The 17,191-nt window shown below is 54.6% G+C and overlaps 2 protein-coding genes across 8 annotated transcripts in view; one reads left to right on the top strand and one right to left on the bottom strand.

Annotated features, from left to right (window-relative positions):
* The first annotated feature begins 60 nt into the window (after positions 1 to 60).
* NKIRAS1 (NFKB inhibitor interacting Ras like 1) lies at positions 61 to 16,969 on the top strand. 7 transcript variants are annotated; one of them, XM_068152302.1, is made up of 6 exons: positions 61 to 133; positions 782 to 875; positions 1,872 to 1,996; positions 6,708 to 6,949; positions 10,629 to 10,721; positions 16,781 to 16,969. In XM_068152302.1, exons 3-6 carry the CDS (start codon positions 1,903 to 1,905, stop codon positions 16,802 to 16,804), a joined length of 453 nt encoding a protein of 150 aa, XP_068008403.1. In that variant the 5' UTR covers positions 61 to 133; positions 782 to 875; positions 1,872 to 1,902; the 3' UTR covers positions 16,805 to 16,969. The 7 variants fall into 7 exon arrangements, with proteins under 7 accessions (XP_068008403.1, XP_068008404.1, XP_068008401.1 ...); XM_068152303.1 differs by having other exon boundaries at positions 16,784 to 16,969; XM_068152300.1 differs by lacking the exon at positions 16,781 to 16,969 and adding an exon at positions 12,115 to 12,636.
* Positions 14,685 to 17,191, bottom strand: part of UBE2E1 (ubiquitin conjugating enzyme E2 E1) — a 50,242-nt gene continuing 47,735 nt past the window's right edge. Inside the window, 1 exon segment of the mRNA XM_068152297.1 lies at positions 14,685 to 15,699. Within this exon segment, the coding sequence (XP_068008398.1) occupies positions 15,602 to 15,699 (98 nt within the window). The 3' untranslated portion in view covers positions 14,685 to 15,601.

The following is a 17,191-nucleotide window of genomic DNA, read 5'->3' on the forward strand; positions in this document are numbered from 1 at the left end:
AGTCCTGCGGCAGCCGGGCCGCCCCTCGCGCCCCGTGCTGACCCGCTCCCCGCGCCGGCCAATGGGAGGCGGGGGCGTGGCTAGCCCGGCCAGGCCGGCGCGGCTCAATGGCCCTGCGGGGAGCTCTGCCCAGGTGCGCGCTCGCGCTGTGCGGGACGGGGCAGTGGGGGCGGCTCGGGGGCGCGCGGAGCAGCAGGCCCGGGGGGGGTGCCCTTAGGGTGGGGATTTGGCAGGTGCGGCAGCCTCTGACAGTCCATCCCCGACCCCGCCCCGCAGCCCTGAGCAGCTAGGGGTTGGGAGCGCTGGTGGCGCGTGTGTGACATTGGAAAAGTCTTTGGCACCCTGGAGAAGAGCCCGCACAGCCCCCTGAAAGCAGTGCAGAGCCCTACGGTTAAGTAATCCATCCTAAGGGCGGGAGATGCCCTAAAACCGACGCTGAAACCGTTATCCGCGGCGGGGGTGTGCGGCAGTTGCGGTGCTGCAGGCGTAGGGGGCCTCGCCAGAAGGGCCCAGGGCCCTGGCTTTCAGCCTTGCCGACCTGCGGCAGGCACGGCGCGGCACGGCACGGCACGGCACGGCACGGCACGGGTGCCCGAGCAGTGCCCTGCCTCCCGCTGCGCGCCGCCTGCAGAGCCGGATCTGCAGGAGCGGGCACTGGTCCCGGCGCTGCGCCGGCTCCCAGCGGTGTAACCCCCCAGCAGCCTGAGCAGCGTGTCGGGCGCTGCTGGGGAGCCAAAGCGGGATTCAAGCCGCCCCCCCTGCTTCCCTTCCCATTTTGCAGCGTGTGCTTTGCAGAGGACTCCGGCTGGTGAAGCGTTACCCGGCTGAGCTGGAGCGGAAGCGGGGCAGTGCCAGCCCCTCCTGGTGCGGAAAAGGTACCCCGCGGCTGCCCTGTGGGACGCTGCTCCCAGCGCTGAGCTCAGAGTTAGGGTCTGCTGCGCTGCCACAGCTCACTGCCGGGGGCAACTGCCCCTGCCTTCTGCAGGCCTCCTGCTCAAACCAGTGCCTCCCCATCCGAACTGCTTCAGAGCTGACAAAAAACCCCAACCAACAAACCCTGCTTCTGCTTTTCTAGTGATGTATTTATTTCTATTCTTGTGTAATGTATGTACAATTACACCCAGCATGGAGCAAGAGAACGGAGCAAAACTGCAAGTGGGGAGATTCAGATTGGATGTCAGGAAGGAGTTCTTCCCCATGAGGGTGGTGAGAGCCTGGCACAGACTGCCCAGGGAGGTGGTGGAAGCCTCATCCCTGGAGGTGTTTGCAGCCAGGCTGGATGTGGCTGTGAGCAGCCTGCTGCAGTGTGAGGTGTCCCTGCCCGTGGCAGGGGGTTGGAACTGGCTGAGCCTTGAGCTCCCTTCCAGCCCTGCCAGCTCTTATTCTGTGATTTGCTTTCCTGTGCTTCGTCCTTTAACGCTCCTATTTTTCAGCTCCTAGCCTGTAAAAGCTAGAAACTCTCTTTGCATGGCACAGAGGGGAAGGAGCTGGCGTTTTGTCATGTTCCCAGAAGCTGTCCTGAGGCTGTCAGACACTGTCAGCCTGCAGCCAGACATGACCCTGGTAGCACGGGTCCTGCACTGAGTGCCACGGCAGCGCGCAGCCCCGTGCCGCACTCCGGCGCTCGCAGTCTCCTCCATCCCGCGGGCCGCTGCCAAGGCTGCAGCCACACATCAGCACCAAAGCCAGCAGCCTCGAAGGCCTCAAGAAACAGCGTGGGAGGAAACTCGAGTCCTAAAAATAGCAGTGGCTGTGGAGGGGCTGGGAGGGAGCTGTGCCTCCAAGCCACCTCAGCCTCTCTTCTCCCCTGCCGGGGGCTTTGTGTGTCTGGTGCTGAGCTCTGCCTGGCTAACAGCCTCCTGTCTGCACAGGGCTCACCTGCTGACTGCCCTCTCGGGAGAGATGGGAAAGGGATACAAGGTGGTGGTTTGTGGAATGGCCTCAGTGGGAAAGACTGCAATTCTGGAGCAGCTTCTCTATGGAAAGCACACTGTTGGTGAGATGGTTTTACTTTTGGGGGGGGGGGGGTGTGTGTGTGTTTGTCTGTGGATTGTTTCCTTTTCCAGCATCTTGTTCTGTGTGGGCTCCCTCCCTAAAAAAACCCCAAACAGTAATGGAGGACTGTGAGGTGTGCTGAGGTGAAAGAAGGAATTGATGTGGTTTTGCTGTGTCTCTGGACAGACCCTGAAATTCATAGTCCCTTACTGGTTCTTAAGAGGCTTGCAGAAGGACCCTTCCCATTCTGTTCCCAGTTAGGACACCTATGAATGCTTGGAAAAACCCCACAGGCACAGAAAGCAGCTGATGTGCCTGCCCCCTGTTCACATAGACATCTCTTGCTCCCTGAAAGGTGCTGTGGGTGCCTGAAAAAGAAATAGATGCCACACAATAGGCAGAGAGGCTGTCCAGTCTTTTGATCCACCTCATTAGAGCTTGATTTTGTCTGGGTTTAGCTGATATTGAATCAAAGTGCTGGAAAGAAAGGCAGCTTAGCTTTTGGTCCTACTTTCTGTGCTGAACTTTGAGGACCAAGCTTCTTGGCTCTCTACAGGGGAAAAGTGGCTTGAGAGAGGAGCAGGAGGAGGTCTAAAACTTGCTGTGCACAAAGGGAAGGGGATGAAGGAAAAGTCATCTTGTTTCCCTCCATTTCCACATGGCTTGGCTTTGAGAGAAAGAGCAATGACCAGCAGGCTGGCAAATTATTCCTGCCTCACCTAGAAATGAGGGCTGGCACCCAGGGCTGTGGCAGATGTCAGCTCAGTCTGTGTCTTTTCCTTGGGCTGAGAAATTGTTAGGGTAAGTTACTGAATAAACAAGAGCAAAGTCCTGCACCTGGGTCAGGGCAATCCCAAGCCCCAGTATAGGCTGGGCAGGGTCTGGCATGAGAGCAGCCCTGAAAAAAGGGACCTGGGGGTGCTGGAGGAGGAGAAGCTCAACAGGAGACAGCAGTGAGCACTTGCAGCCCAGAGAGCCAAGCAGAGCCTGGGCTGCAGCAAGAGAAGTGTGGCCAGCAGGGCCAGGGAGGGGATTCTCCCCCTCTGCTCCACTCTGGGGGTGCTGGTTGATGGTAGGCTGAACATGAGCCTGCAGTGTGCCCAGGCAGCCAAGAAGGGCCAATGGCATCCTGGCCTGCATCAGGAACAGTGTGGCCAGCAGGAGCAGGGAGGTCATTCTGCCCCTGTACACTGCACTGGTTAGGCCACACCTCGAGTCCTGTGTCCAGTTCTGGGCCCCTCAGGTTAGGAAGGAGGTTGACTTGCTGGAAGGTGTCCAGAGAAGGGCAACAAAGTTGGTGAGGGGTTTGGAGCATAGCCCTGTGAGGAGAGACTGAGGGAGCTGGGGCTGCTTAGCCTGGAGAGGAGGAGACTTAGGGGTGACCTTATCACTCTCTACAACTACCTGAAGGGAGGCTGTAGACAGGCTGATGATGTTCTCTTCTCCCAGGCACCCAGCACCAGAACAAGAGGACACAGTCTCAGGCTGCGCCAGGGGAGGTTCAGGTTGGATGTTAGGAAGAAGTTCTATACAGAAAGAGTGATTGCCCATTGGAATGGGCTGCCCGGGGAGGTGGTGGAGTCGCCGTCATTGGAGGTGCTCAGGAGGAGACTTGATGGGGTGCTTGGTGCCATGGGTTAGCTGTTTGGGTGGGTTGGATTGGTTGATGGGTTGGACACGATGATCTTGAAGGTCTCTTCCAACCTGGTTTGGTTTATTCTAATAAAGGTTTATTCTAATTCTATTCTCTGCTGAGACCACAGCTGCAGCTCTGTGTCCAGTTCTGTAGCCCTGTGCCTGAAGCCCTGTGCCTGAAGCCCTGTGCCTGAAGCCCTGTGCCTGTAGCCCTGTGGCTGTAGCCTGGTGCCTGAAGCCCTGTGCCTGAAGCCCTGTGGCTGTAGCCCTGTGGCTGTAGCCCTGTGCCTGAAGCCCTGTGCCTGAAGCCCTGTGGCTGTAGCCCTGTGCCTGAAGCCCTGTGCCTGTAGCCCTGTGGCTGTAGCCTGGTGCCTGAAGCCCTGTGGCTGTAGCCTTGTGCCTGAAGCCCTGTGGCTGTAGCCTTGTGCCTGAAGCCCTGTGCCTGTAGCCCTGTGGCTGTAGCCCTGTGCCTGAAGCCCTGTGGCTGTAGCCTTGTGCCTGAAGCCCTGTGCCTGTAGCCCTGTGCCTGAAGCCCTGTGCCTGAAGCCCTGTGCCTGTAGCCCTGTGGCTGTAGCCTGGTGCCTGAAGCCCTGTGCCTGAAGCCCTGTGGCTGTAGCCCTGTGGCTGTAGCCCTGTGCCTGAAGCCCTGTGCCTGAAGCCCTGTGGCTGTAGCCCTGTGCCTGTAGCCTGGTGCCTGAAGCCCTGTGGCTGTAGCCCTGTGGCTGAAGCCCTGTGCCTGAAGCCCTGTGGCTGTAGCCCTGTGGCTGAAGCCCTGTGCCTGTAGCCCTGTGGCTGTAGCCCTGTGCCTGTAGCCTGGTGCCTGAAGCCCTGTGGCTGTAGCCCTGTGGCTGTAGCCCTGTGCCTGTAGCCTGGTGCCTGAAGCCCTGTGGCTGTAGCCCTGTGGCTGTAGCCCTGTGCCTGTAGCCCTGTGGCTGTAGCCCTGTGCCTGTAGCCCTGTGGCTGAAGCCCTGTGCCTGTAGCCCTATGGCTGTAGCCCTGTGCCTGTAGCCCTGTGGCTGAAGCCCTGTGCCTGTAGCCCTGTGGCTGTAGCCCTGTGCCTGAAGCCCTGTGCCTGTAGCCCTGTGGCTGAAGCCCTGTGCCTGAAGCCCTGTGCCTGAAGCCCTATGGCTGTAGCCCTGTGCCTGTAGCCTGGTGCCTGTAGCCCTGTGGCTGTAGCCCTGTGGCTGTAGCCCTGTGCCTGTAGCCTGGTGCCTGAAGCCCTGTGGCTGTAGCCCTGTGGCTGAAGCCCTGTGCCTGAAGCCCTGTGCCTGTAGCCTGGTGCCTGAAGCCCTGTGCCTGAAGCCCTGTGCCTGAAGCTGCAGCACCTGCAGGCTAAAGGCTTTTCCTTCTGCTGTGCCCTGCCTCTCCCCTGCCCCGGGCTGGGTGAGTGTCAGCATGCACACAGCAGCATTACCCAGGTCGTGTTGCCTCGCATTGCTTCCTGCCTGAGCCTCTCCTGGCACCCAGGCAGGAAGGGTGTTGGGGTGCTGCTGCTCAGAGCAGCTATTTGTAGAGCCAGCCCTGTGCCACCTTATACAGCAGTGTGGGACTGCCTGGCATAACCCAAGGCAGGCCTCATGCCCAAGGCTCATCTCTGGGTGTCCCTCTGCCACTCCTGAGCTCTGCTCCAGCTCAGCCATTGTGCAACACAAACTTTCCCCACCCCCTTTTAAACAGATCAGCTTTCCTTTCTGCTGCTCTGGTCTTCCCTTCCCTGCTGGTTGCTTGGGTTTGGTTGGGTTGGGTTTTTTTCCCCCTAGAATTAACAGTCAGGGAGGGAGCAGCTCATTTGAGAGGGGTGGTGCAAGGGAAGAGGGGAAAAGGAAGAAGCTGCTCCCTTCCTGATGGCAGCCACAGCCTCCCCCCAGGGACAGCTGGTGTGCTCCAACCTGGCTGTAGGCTCAGAGCACAAGGCCTGGTGCCCTGCTCTGAGATGTCCCAGGCCTGGGAGGCTGTCCATCAGCTGTGGGTGTCAGTCAGGGCCCCTGTGTGTAAACAGGAGTGGTGGCACAGCTGCTCCCAGGGCAAGCACTGCTGTCCTTGGAGCTTTCACATGCTGTATAAAGGCCTTGGCTGTGAGCCATGGGCCTGACTCTGTGATGGCACTGCAAACCTAGTGGCACTGTGCTTCCTTGCCTAGCCAAAAGTGCACCATCAGCTCTCTCTGGCTCGTCAGGTCCCTCGGGGCTGCTGTTGCTTACACAGTCAGCAGCCAGCACTCTTGCAAAGACACTAAGATTGCTTGAGGTCAAAGAGGAAAAACTACTTGTGAGAGGGGAAAGTGCTCCAGAAAGGAATATCTGTGTCCCTGGAGCATGTGAGCTGCCATGTGTGGTACTGGGCTTTATGCTGGGCTGCCAAAGGGGCTGTTTGCCTCGGGCCTGATGTGGATTGCAGAGGGTTTATAGAGTATTTAACTCTGCCAGTGCCCCAGCTACCCTGGATGTAGCTTGCTGGGACCTGTAACCTTACACTCCTCCCTCCAGGGGCCACACAAAGCTCCCCATGCATTGCAGTAATTACAGCATGCAACACTGCCTGCATGCCAGCTTCCCCTTCCTTTCCTGGCCAGGCTTCCCGTGCTGCTTAAGAGGAGCACCAATACATCTTATGTCTGGGCTTGCTCCTTTAGCTCCTGCTTCTGCCATAGGATCTACCTCACTATGAAATGAAGGAGGCTTAAAGTGTTAGTGCTTGACTCTGCTGTTCCTTGGCTGCTCCAGAAGAGCCTGTTTGGCCAGGCTGGTCTGCAGCAGGGTTGGCACAGAAGCCTGGGGGAAGAGCCATCGATCTTGTCCCGGCCTGGGTCTGCACGTTGTCCAGATGGCTTCCCCAGCTGTAACTGTGTGCTGGTGTGTTGGATGATCCATTCACACAGCCTCCCTGCTGTGAGGAGCTGGTGTGGTGGTCCGGAGCACAGCCCTTCACGGGGCTGTCAGGGGAGGTCGAGCACAGGGCAGGGCGCCCTGGCACACCTGCCCTGGAAGCTGTTGTGTGGCACAGTGCTGCTCTGCAAGCAGCTCTCAGGCCGGTGCCGCCCTTACCCCAGCTGAACTCTCCTGCTCCCTTCCCACCAGGCTCAGAAGAGAGGGCCACGATGGAGGATGTGTACTTGGCGTCGGTGGAGACGGAGCGGGGCGTGAAGGAGCAGCTGAGGCTGTACGACAGCAGGGGGCTGCAGGACGGGCTGGAGCTGCCCAAGCACTACTTCGCCCTGGCCGACGCCTTCGTGCTGGTGTACGCCGTCACCAGCCTCCAGGCGTTCCAGCGGGCTGAGCTGCTCAAGAAGGAGATCGACCTCTTCAGAGACAAGAAGGAGGTGAATGCAGAGCGCTTCAGCTGCCTGCCTCGGGGCTCTGCCGGGGGTAGGAAGTCCAGGTTGCAAAGCACAGCTTTTGTTTCTGTATGCAAAGGAAAACAAACCTGCCCCCAGCCTCGGGCAAGCCAGCAAAAGGAACCTTCCCCACAGGCTCACAGGGTGTCAGGGGTTGGAAGGGACCTCCAAAGTTCATCAAGTCCAAACCCCTGCCAGAGCAGGACCTTAGAATCCAGCACAGGTCACACAGGAACACATCCAGATGGGGCTGGAAAGGCTCCAGAGACTCCACAACCTCTCTGGGCAGCCTGCTCCAGGGCTCTGGGACCCTCACAGTGATGAAGTTCCTCCTCATGTTGAGGTGCAACCTCCTGTGCTGGAGTTTCTATCCATTGCCCTTTGTCCTATCCCAGGGTGCAGCTGAGCAGAGCCTGTCCCCTGCCTCTTGACCCCCAGCCCTCAGGTATTGATAGTCATTGATTAAATCCCCTCTCAGTCCTCTCCAGGCTAACAGCCTGTGGAAGCCTCATTCACATCCCTGCAGGTCATGCTAAAGAGGGAGGGGGTCCTGGGCTGCATTCAGAGCAGTGTGTCCAGCAGAGCCAGGGAGGCTCTTCTCCCCCTCTGCTCTGCCCTGCTGAGACCTCACCTGGAATATTGCATCCAGCTCTGGGCTCCCCAGTTCAGGAGGGACAGGGATCTGCTGGGGAGAGTCCAAGGGAGGCTCCAAGGATGCTGAAGGGACTGCAGCACTGCCTGGGGAGGAGAGGCTGAGAGCCCTGGGGCTGTGCAGTCTGGAGAAGACTGAGAGGACTTTTGTCCTCCTTCCTTCCTCTACTGCAGCTAAAATTCAGTTATCTGAATCCCTCAGGCAGGGCACTTATGACTAATAAAACACATGGCCTACTGCAGTGCAGCTCCCAGGGCTTTCTTCCATGTTGCACAGGGGAAGTCAAGTGCAGGGAAGAATAGAACAAAGGGCATTACCTTTTGTTTGTTTTGTGTCCCTGCACCCTGTGGCTTACAAACTGGAGGGGCTGACAATGGGGCTCTCAGACATTAGTCCATTGGCAAAGCAGCTTTGCATGTGGTTTAACAACCATACTGAATCAGTTCAATTGTGTGCAGCCTGCTCCATTTTCCCCTGGAAAGCAGAGAGTGTTTTCAGCTGACAGGCTTCCAGCAAAGCCCCACAAATGGAGCTTGCATGTGGCATTAGCATCAGGGCTTTCCCTACAGCAGCTTTAGATTCTCAAGTCCTTTTCCCTGTTAAATGTCCTCAGCCTACAGCTTTCCAAATGTCTGCTGTATGACATTAAAAAGGGAAAAGAACCACAAACAGATTTCAGGAAGGATTAATTGGGTAATGGTAGGGAGAGACTTTCCAAGATGTGACTTCAGTACTGACAGCAGAGTGTTGTGGAGGATGCCAGGCTCCAAGCCTGACAGCAGCCAGACATGCAGGCACAGGAGGGTTACAGTGGCTGGTAGGGCTGGTGTGAGCTGCAGACTCTCACATACATCAGATCAGAATCAATCCCAACCTCCCTGCAGGGCAAGGACAAGGAGGGAATTTTTCCCAGGCACTGGTTTGGTTCTTCTTTTTTGAGGGCCCTGGTTTGTTACTTTACAACAAGCTGTGCTGGGAAGAGGGAGGCACAGCCCCAGCCAGATCTGCATCCCACTCTCCTGTTACCTGCCAGAACTGTTACTGAGGGTAACACAGTCAAAAGGGTGGTGCCCACAATCAGCTGCATCAGTTAGTTTCATCCCTGTAATTTCAGGTCTGTGTCATAGCATCAGAGAATTGTCAGGGCTGGAAGGGACCTCAAGGCTCAGCCAGTTCCAACCCCCCTGCCATGGCCAGGGACACCTCACACTACAGCAGGTTGCTCACAGCCACATCCAGCCTGGCTGCAAACACCTCCAGGCAGGAGGCTTCCACCACCTCCCTGGGCAACCTGTGCCAGGCTCTCACCACCCTCCTGGGGAACAACTTCTTCCTCACATCCAATCTTGAATCTACCCATTTCTAGTTTTGCTCCATTCCCCCCAGTCCTATCCCTCCCTGACACCCTAAAGAGTCCCTCCCCAGCTTTCTTGTAGCCCCCTGCAGATACTGGAAGGCCACAAGAAGGCCTCCTCAGAGTCTTCTCTTCTCTGGACTGAACAACCCCAACTCTCTCAGTCTGTGTCCACAGCAGAGCAGCTCCAGCCCTCTGCCCATCCTTGTGGCCCTTCTCTGGACACCTTCCAGCACCTCCAGATCCTTCTTATAGTAGAGGCTCCAGAACTGGACTCAGTGCTCCAGGTGGGGTCTCACCAGAGCCAGGCAGAGGGATGAAATAGGCTTTGAGGTGTAGGAGGTTAGGAGTCCTCCCTTAAAGCAGCCTCAGGGAGCATCCCTAACCAAATCAGGGCTGCATCTCCACACGTGGTGCTGCTGAGCTGGCACAGTCCCCTGGTGCATGGCAGGTGACAGCAGGCACTGCTGGCTGGTTCCTTGCCTCTGCTGGCTGGGGGGCTCTCCAGCACACACCCTCAAGCCTGGCCAGTTTGTACACTAAGCTGAGGTTGTGCTCTCTTGTACTGCTAGAGCTTAACCACAGGCAGAGTGCAGCTGGAGCCTGTGGGAAGTGCATAGGAAGCTTCTAACTTCTGCCAAAGCCTTTGCAGAGGGAAAAGCCCTTTGCCCCCACCCCCTGGGCTGCTACAGAACAGAAGGGCAGCCTCAGAGCTCACAGGAACAGGACAGCCATCTCTATCAGGAAAGAAACAGAAGACATCCTGGAGTTAGCCTGATGATCAGGAAAACACAGACAGGTGTGGGCCAGAGCCAAAAGGCACTGGTGCAGAAATGAGCCCAGGGTCTGCGTGAGGAGCTTGAGCTGGCACTCCAGGCCTGTCTTCCCCTAGGAGCTGCTGCTGGGCACGCATTGGCAGCAGATGGTTAACTTAGGCTAAGCAGAGCACCCCGGTGGCCAGCACCACCTGGAGCACTTCCTGGAACTGAAGTGCTGGGCAGGCCTCTGAGCTCAGCCACGCTCTGCAATCTCCTGAGTCACTGGATGGATCCTTACAGCTAAGGATCTGCCCTGATGCAGCTGTGCTGCTCTGCTTTGCTCACCAGCTGCCCTTGGAGCCCTGTCCCAGAGGCTGGGGCTGGTGCTCAGCTGATGCTCTCAGTGACAGAATGAGTGTCCCCTCAGGGCCCTCACTTCCTGGGCTGCAGGAGAGGGGTCCAGCAGCTCAGCCTTCCCAGGCTGCTCACACAGCTGCCTGGTGGCAGGACTGGCTTTCTGTATGTTGCAGGCTGTGACTGGGAAGGAACAAACTGGGGGGTCTAGGCTTTCCCTGCTGCCAGGCACTGCTTCTCTCTCCAGCATCCACTGCTCAGGGGTCATACTTGTGCCATTTGTCTGGAGCAGCTCAATTCCAGGTGAACAGAGTCCTGCTGAACTTTGGCTTCCCTTTTGGCAATCAGGAGCACAGCCAGTGACACTGGTGGGTGAGGTCAATTCAAACCCCAGACCCTGCTCTTCCCAAGGGACACAGAGCTCGCCTTGTGCCGGTGCTAAGTCACAAACCAGCTCTGGGCAGTGCTGAGACTTGCCTGCTGCTTAAAATTACTGTGGGGGGGGGCTGCCCTTTGTCTAAATCTCTCCCTGTGTTCTGTTTGCAGGTGACAGTTATTGTCCTGGGGAACAAAACTGACCTGCTGGACCAAAGAGAAGTGGAAACAGAAGCAGCACAGCAATGGGCGCGGGCCGAGAAGGTGAGGCTGTGGGAAGTGACTGTGACCGATCGAAAAACGCTGCTTGAGCCTTTCACCTTCCTGGCCAGCAAACTCTCCCAGTCACAGAACAAATCAACATTCCCCTTGCCTGGAAGGAAGAGCAAAGGCAATAACTGTGATAACTGAGCTGCCTTGGCATTGTCTGCTGCTGCCAGGCCACAGCCAAGGTCCCTCCTGTGCCATTTGCTTCTTACAGTTGCACTTACAGCAATAATCTCACTCAGCAATAAAATCAGCAAGCTTATGCTTAGGAGGTATCCTTCCTTCTCCCAGACTTGCCTTGGAGAAGTCACTGCTGGGGAAAGCCTTTAAAGGCACTTAATGAAGAGAGTTATTTTACAAGGGTTATGGATGAGGGACAGGTGGACACCTCTCTAGCAGGGACTTTGTACTGTGATGCTGAAGGGCAAGTCAACAAGCTTCTTAAGCAGTCCCCCTGCAGATCATAGCCTCTAGTCACAAAGAAAGCATTCAGTTTGGAGAGAGGCTGTGACTGAAGTGGCAACACTCCTTTTCCCTTGACCTTAAAGTGGTCCACAGGGTGTGTTGATGCTGCAGGAGGCTGAGGTCAGTGTGGCTTTGCAGGAGTAGGGTTTGTGGCAGGGGGAACAAGTACCAGCTGATGTAGCCACTTGAGTTCTGCTAGTGACTGGAAGTAAGGGAAAAACCAAACCCAACCAACCAACCAACAAGCCCCAGCAAGTTTGTGGGAGACTCTAGAACAGATCCTACTGGGAGATGGGGCTTGTCAGCAAGGCCTGGCAAGTAGCACTTTCGGCTCAGGAATGCATTTGTACAAGCCAGGAGGGCTCTCGGAGCGCTCACTGCCTGCCACCTGCAGAACGAGATAGCTCCATGTGACTTTGATCCAGCATGGCCAGTACAAATCAGTCACATCCACATGGGTGATCACTGCATTGAGAAACTCTGCAGAGCAGGAAGGACACTGCCTGGGCCCTGCTTAGTACCTTGCACAATACTCCCAGTGCAGCCATCCAGCCAAGCCGCAGTCATCCACCCTCGGGATGAAGCTGCAGGCCAGCCAACAACTGCTGCTTTGGGAGAGGGGAGCCAGGGGGTGGAGGGGCTGCCTTCTGGGAACATCCCCATGACAAACACCCAGAAATGCCTCTGCAAACGGTCCTGCTATGCTGAGCACTGTCCAGCAGCAGCAGCACAACTGCACCTGGCTGGCTGTATTTTGAGAGCCCGTCTGCTGCAGGCTTCTGCTCTCCCAGGTCAGCCTGTCAGCACACTGAACAAAACCGGATACAGAGGGGCAAGACACAACTGCTCCCAGGGAGAGCGGCCAGCTTTTGGCCTCTAGCAGCTTCTTACCTCGCCTGAGTCTTGCTTTTCATTGTATTTAAAGAGAAGAGTGGGCAGAGGGGCTGAACTGCACCCAGAGCCCTCGTGTGCCAGGGGTGTTTGGAAGAAACACCGAGGAGTTCACTGAGTCAGCAGAACAGAGCACTGCCGGATCTCAAGGGCTGAAGAGTGAGTGTGCTTAATGCTGACACCTAAGCTGTGTGCTTGGGGCATTGCTCTTCCTGAACACTGCCAAATAAAGGCCATCAGCATGAGTGATGTCAGAGCAGTAGTGCAGTTCACTGGAAATGAAGCAGCATTCCTGCCTTTGTAATGGGGGCAGACGAAACTGTTGAGATGCTTTGCTCAACAGAGTTTGGCTGTGGCCAAGGAGCAAGGTAAGAGTGCAATTAAGAATGAGCAAGCTCTTGTAATGGCCTGCTAGGAACAGACAGTGGTTTCATTGCAACACTGCAGCTGAGTAAGCACTCCAGCAGGACTGACCCCAGCTTGGCTAGTCACAGTCACTGTCCTCAGCCACGCTGCAGGAGCACTCCCTCCTCACTCATTTCCTACCAGGCACACCTGTACTCAAGGCTTCTCCCTACCCCGAGGGCTCCACATCTGCCTGTGTGCTTGGCAAGTGGAGATGACTTCAGAGCAGCAGTGCTTCCCTTCCTTGCTGCAACCTCTCACTGAAGAACTGGGTTATACTCCTCCTCTGGAGAGCCCTTCTGGGATGGACTGGGTTTGGGTCACTTGTAAGGCCTCTGCTAATGAGAGGTCATCACTGACCCCTGAGCCAAGGCAGTGCAGGTTGACAAGTCAGAACTAAGCTGAAATGGCTGCAGATGGAGCTGAACTACTGCTTGCTGTCCAGTTCTGCACCCTACAAACTCAGTGCTGACCCCACTGCCAAGACTGATGAGGGCTGCCAGAGCCACTCTGTTCTGTGTGCTCGCTCTGTCCCCTGGACAGGGTGGAGTTGACAGTGTATAAGGCAGGCAAGAGGAAAAGGATCTTCTGAATGACTGGGGCCATGCTTCTGAACAGGTTGTGTGAAGGCTATGTAAATTACCTTGAAATTAATTCAATTCATTAGAAAGACTTAGATCATTTTAGGCATTCCCAAACCCAAGCACCACTCTCTTTCATAAGCTTATTCTGGTGCTTTTAAAGCACCCAGGTCAATTTCCTTTTCTAAATACCAGCACTGTAGTGGCTGGTGCTGGAGAGGTATTGCCCATTGTCCCCCTCTGCACTGCTCAGTGGCTGCTGCCAAGTGAAAATGAAACTCACTCTGGTATGCTTTCACATAGGGTTAGTAAGTAAAGTACAGTGTAGCTAAAGGGCAGAACATGTCTTTTGCTCTTACTGTTCTGACTCCAAACCTGTCCTAGGTCCCAGGGATCACTTGCCTACTGCAAAGTGAGAGAATCTCTTCACAAAGTGAATGGAGAAGAGCTACTATTAAAAAAGAAAGAAACTAAAAGTAAATGGCAACATCCTTCTCTATTCCTCTTCTGTTCTGCTGAACAAACTCTGCACATCAGGCACCCTGAATCACCTCCCTCCCCCCAGCCAGCTACAGCAGTTAATTTGCCATGGTCTGGTAGCACCAAGCAGACAAAAACTCTGCTGAGATTAAGCTCCTTGATCAGTAAAGGAGAGGAGGAACCCAGAGATACCCCTGGTGTGCTGCTGCTCTGTACCACTAATTTTCCTAGCCTGAGCCACACAGCTGAGAGAGCTCATACAGCAAATCACTGCACTGTGCCAGTCCAGCAGGTGAGACTCACATGCTGCTCCCCACCACCACCCAGCACAGAGAGGCTGCCTTTAATTAACCAGATTGTATCTATATATAGATAGGAAGAGAAGTATGTAAATTAAACACATATGGAATTGATGTCACAGTACCAAAACAAATCTGGGAGCCCAGAGGGCCACATAGCACTCAGAAGAATGCTGCAAGGTGAAGTGCTTGCAGTGTGAGGTTGAGGCTGCGTCCCCAGCCTTCACCCGCAGGGAGTGGCCGGAACGCCATATCCGCAGCTAGCTGCCCTCTTGCTCCACTCCCCACGGCAAACACCCTAGCTGTAGGAGAGAATCTCTGCAGGGAGTTTGGGAGGATCCACAGATTACATCTCCTGCAAGGTGTCTGTTGATAGCTTACCGGGACGTGAGTCCTTCACCCCTGCCCAGTGGGAAGAGGCCTCAGCAAACCATGAAGATATTCTCTTCTTTCTTTTCCTTCCCGTCTGGTTCCCTTCCAGATCCTCCACACTCTTCCAGCTGTGCTTCCAAATCACGTGCCAGGCCCTAAAAAGCCAATGCTGTAAAAACTTCAGCTAAAATGTGTACCTAGGGTCAACTTTGCAGCAGGTTAGCTCCCCACAGGCTGTGCCAGCCTGCACCACACTGACACAGGCAGCAGCTGAACACGTCTCAGGCTGTCGCTCCGTTCCCTGTGTGCTTGTCTGGAAGCGTCTGCCCCGAACACCAGCAGTCAGCACACTCACCGGCACGCTTCCCTTGGCCTCACCCTTTCTGTACCCCTCTCAGCATGCTGGCAGATGCTCTTCTGGCAAAAGGACAAAGCAAGGCACTACAAACAGCAATCTTCTCCTCCTCTTTTCTTTAAACATCTTTTTATTAGCACAGTAACAAACGCAGACTTCAGTAGCCCACAACATACAACCAATCCACCGAGTAGCTCCTATCCCACGCCTTACAGTTGAACAGCTTAAGGTATTTCACTACAGGTTACCATCAGTCCTGATTAAAACCCTTTATTCTTTGCACATAGATTGGCTTATAACATAGTACATTAACCACTTCTCCTTTCATCCATGAGGCCACATGTATCTGTACCTCTCCCCAGCACAGGTCGTGAGATGACAGCCTTGCAAAAGAGTATTTGTTAAATACCAGCGTGCCCTCCGCAGGGGAAAACGATGCAGACACCTCTGCAGCAACAAAACCCCAAACAAACAAACAAACCAACCCCCAAAAAGCAAAGAAAAAAGAAAGAAAAGGAAAAAAAATGGGGGGAGGGAAAAAAAAAGGGGGGGAGGGGGGAAGAGAGGAACCCACCAGACAATAAAATACCACCCCCACCCCCCACTCTATCCCCAGAGAAAAGGCCCACACTGTGTAGAGTCCTGAAGGGATTTTTACATGAATGCCAACATCTGCACCTGTACAAAATGAAGCTGCTTTAATCTTTTACATTTTGCAAGCAAACTGACAAACCAAAGAGGTCTAAGGAGTTTACATTCCTCTGGGTTCTATACGTGAGCTAATATTGCTGAACTAATTACAGTCTCCAAGTAGGCTACTCCCAACCCCAGCTGTCTACTGTAGCAAGATACCTTAAGTTACAACAACAGACTCTTAGGAAACGAAAGACTGAATAAAATCTGTTATAGAAATACCCTAACTCTTTACCAGCACACCCTCCCTCCCCCCACACCTTCAAAATCATAAGCAGCTCTTTTCATCACAGACAAATAATGTAAGAGGTCGACAAGAGACAAAACCCCATCCATTTATGTGGCGTATCTCTTGGTCCACTGTCTGGCCATTCTGTCATGCTCTGCTCTGTTGGTCATGTACTGAGTGGCAATGCTTCCAACCAGGGGGTCAGCTGCAAAGCAAACACAAACCGCTTCTGTTCAGACAAGGTACCCAAGGGAAGCTTCAGCTGCAAGTGTGAACTTAATATGCAGGCAAGGTGCACTGCAACAAGCTTCTTACAGTACCCTTCAGCCCAGTCCCTGACTAACTTCAGCCCAGTCCCTGACTAACTTCAGCCTAGTCCCTGACTAACTTCAGCCCAGTCCCTGACTAACTTCAGCCCAGTCCCTGACTAACTTCAGCCTAGTCCCTGGCTAACTTCAGCCCAGTCCCTGACTAACTTCAGCCCAGTCCCTGACTAACTTCAGCCCAGTCCCTGACTAACTTCAGCCCAGTCCCTGACTACACAGGCTGAAAAGTCAAACACATTACCATTGGATGCAAAAGGAAAACAGTGCCAAGGTCTGCAGGATTCACTGGATTGCTGATGGGGATAGAGAGCAGAGGCAGAAACAGTTCTTGCTCTCTTCTTCTGTCCCTTCTGCTTGCAACTTCTCTCTCTCTCTCTCTCTCTCCCGTGGCCTTGCCAGGGGATCTCTGTTGTGACTACTGTGTGAGGTAACAGGAAGGAGGGAGGGGAGGGAGTGGGGAATGGCCCTCCTGGATCTGTTGAGGAGGGGTCTGAGGAGTTCCTGTGTTGTTTGTAAATGGTAACTCTCTATGCTGTACCTCTGTTGTGTGTTTTGTGTATTGCACTTCCTGTTTCCAGAGTGTAGTTTGCTGGTCAATAGAGCTTCGTTTGCTTCCACCCCAAACTGAGCTGGTCTGGAGATTTTATTCAGGGGGTAATTCTCTGAGATTAGTTGGGGGTAATTCCAACCACCACAAAGCCTTCTGAAGTGATGCTCTGTGTGAGTTGTGTGTATTTACAGTGAGGTATGAGCTCTTACTTAGCAAAGGGAAAATGCCAATTGAAGTGTTCAGGAGTTTAAAGACAACATTTGCATTCCTGAGGACTTCCACTGATCAATGCAGGTCAGGTTTCTTTTTTTACCCCTTCTAAAAGTGCCTGGGACATGTCCCTAGGTGCCTTGATACAAACTTGCCTTCTAGGAAAGACCAGACCTCACGGAGAGGTTTTCTTTTTGCAGCAGGTCTCATTTTATTATGCATAATGCATTGTGAAGCCTGGAATGTCTCTCCAAGAAATGCAACCTGTGAAACTCCCCTTGGAAACCGAGACGTGTGCCTCGTCACTGGTGTGGATGACAGGTGGGTTAGGGAAGCAGCACGGACTGCTTACAGCATAGCTGGGCACTGGATTTAACTGGATGGTGGAAAGTAAAAGGCTAATCCCCTTGTTTTCAGAACTGTGTTTGTGGCTCTTCCATCCCTGTTAATGAATTACTACAGCCCCACAGACCAGTGGGGAGTGTTTAACCTTTCCCCAACACCAGAGCTGGTTTGGAAAGGGAAGGACTTTGCATGTACAGGAGGAGGACTGCAGCTTTCCTCGCAGGCCAGCCTGAGTAGCAGTGAACAGCAGGCTCTCCAGCCCCTCT

Source organism: Melanerpes formicivorus, unplaced genomic scaffold (genome assembly GCF_026170545.1).
Source record: "Melanerpes formicivorus ecotype bairdi unplaced genomic scaffold, bMelFor1.0.p_v2 SCAF_23, whole genome shotgun sequence".
In the NCBI taxonomy this organism is placed as follows: domain Eukaryota; kingdom Metazoa; phylum Chordata; class Aves; order Piciformes; family Picidae; genus Melanerpes; species Melanerpes formicivorus.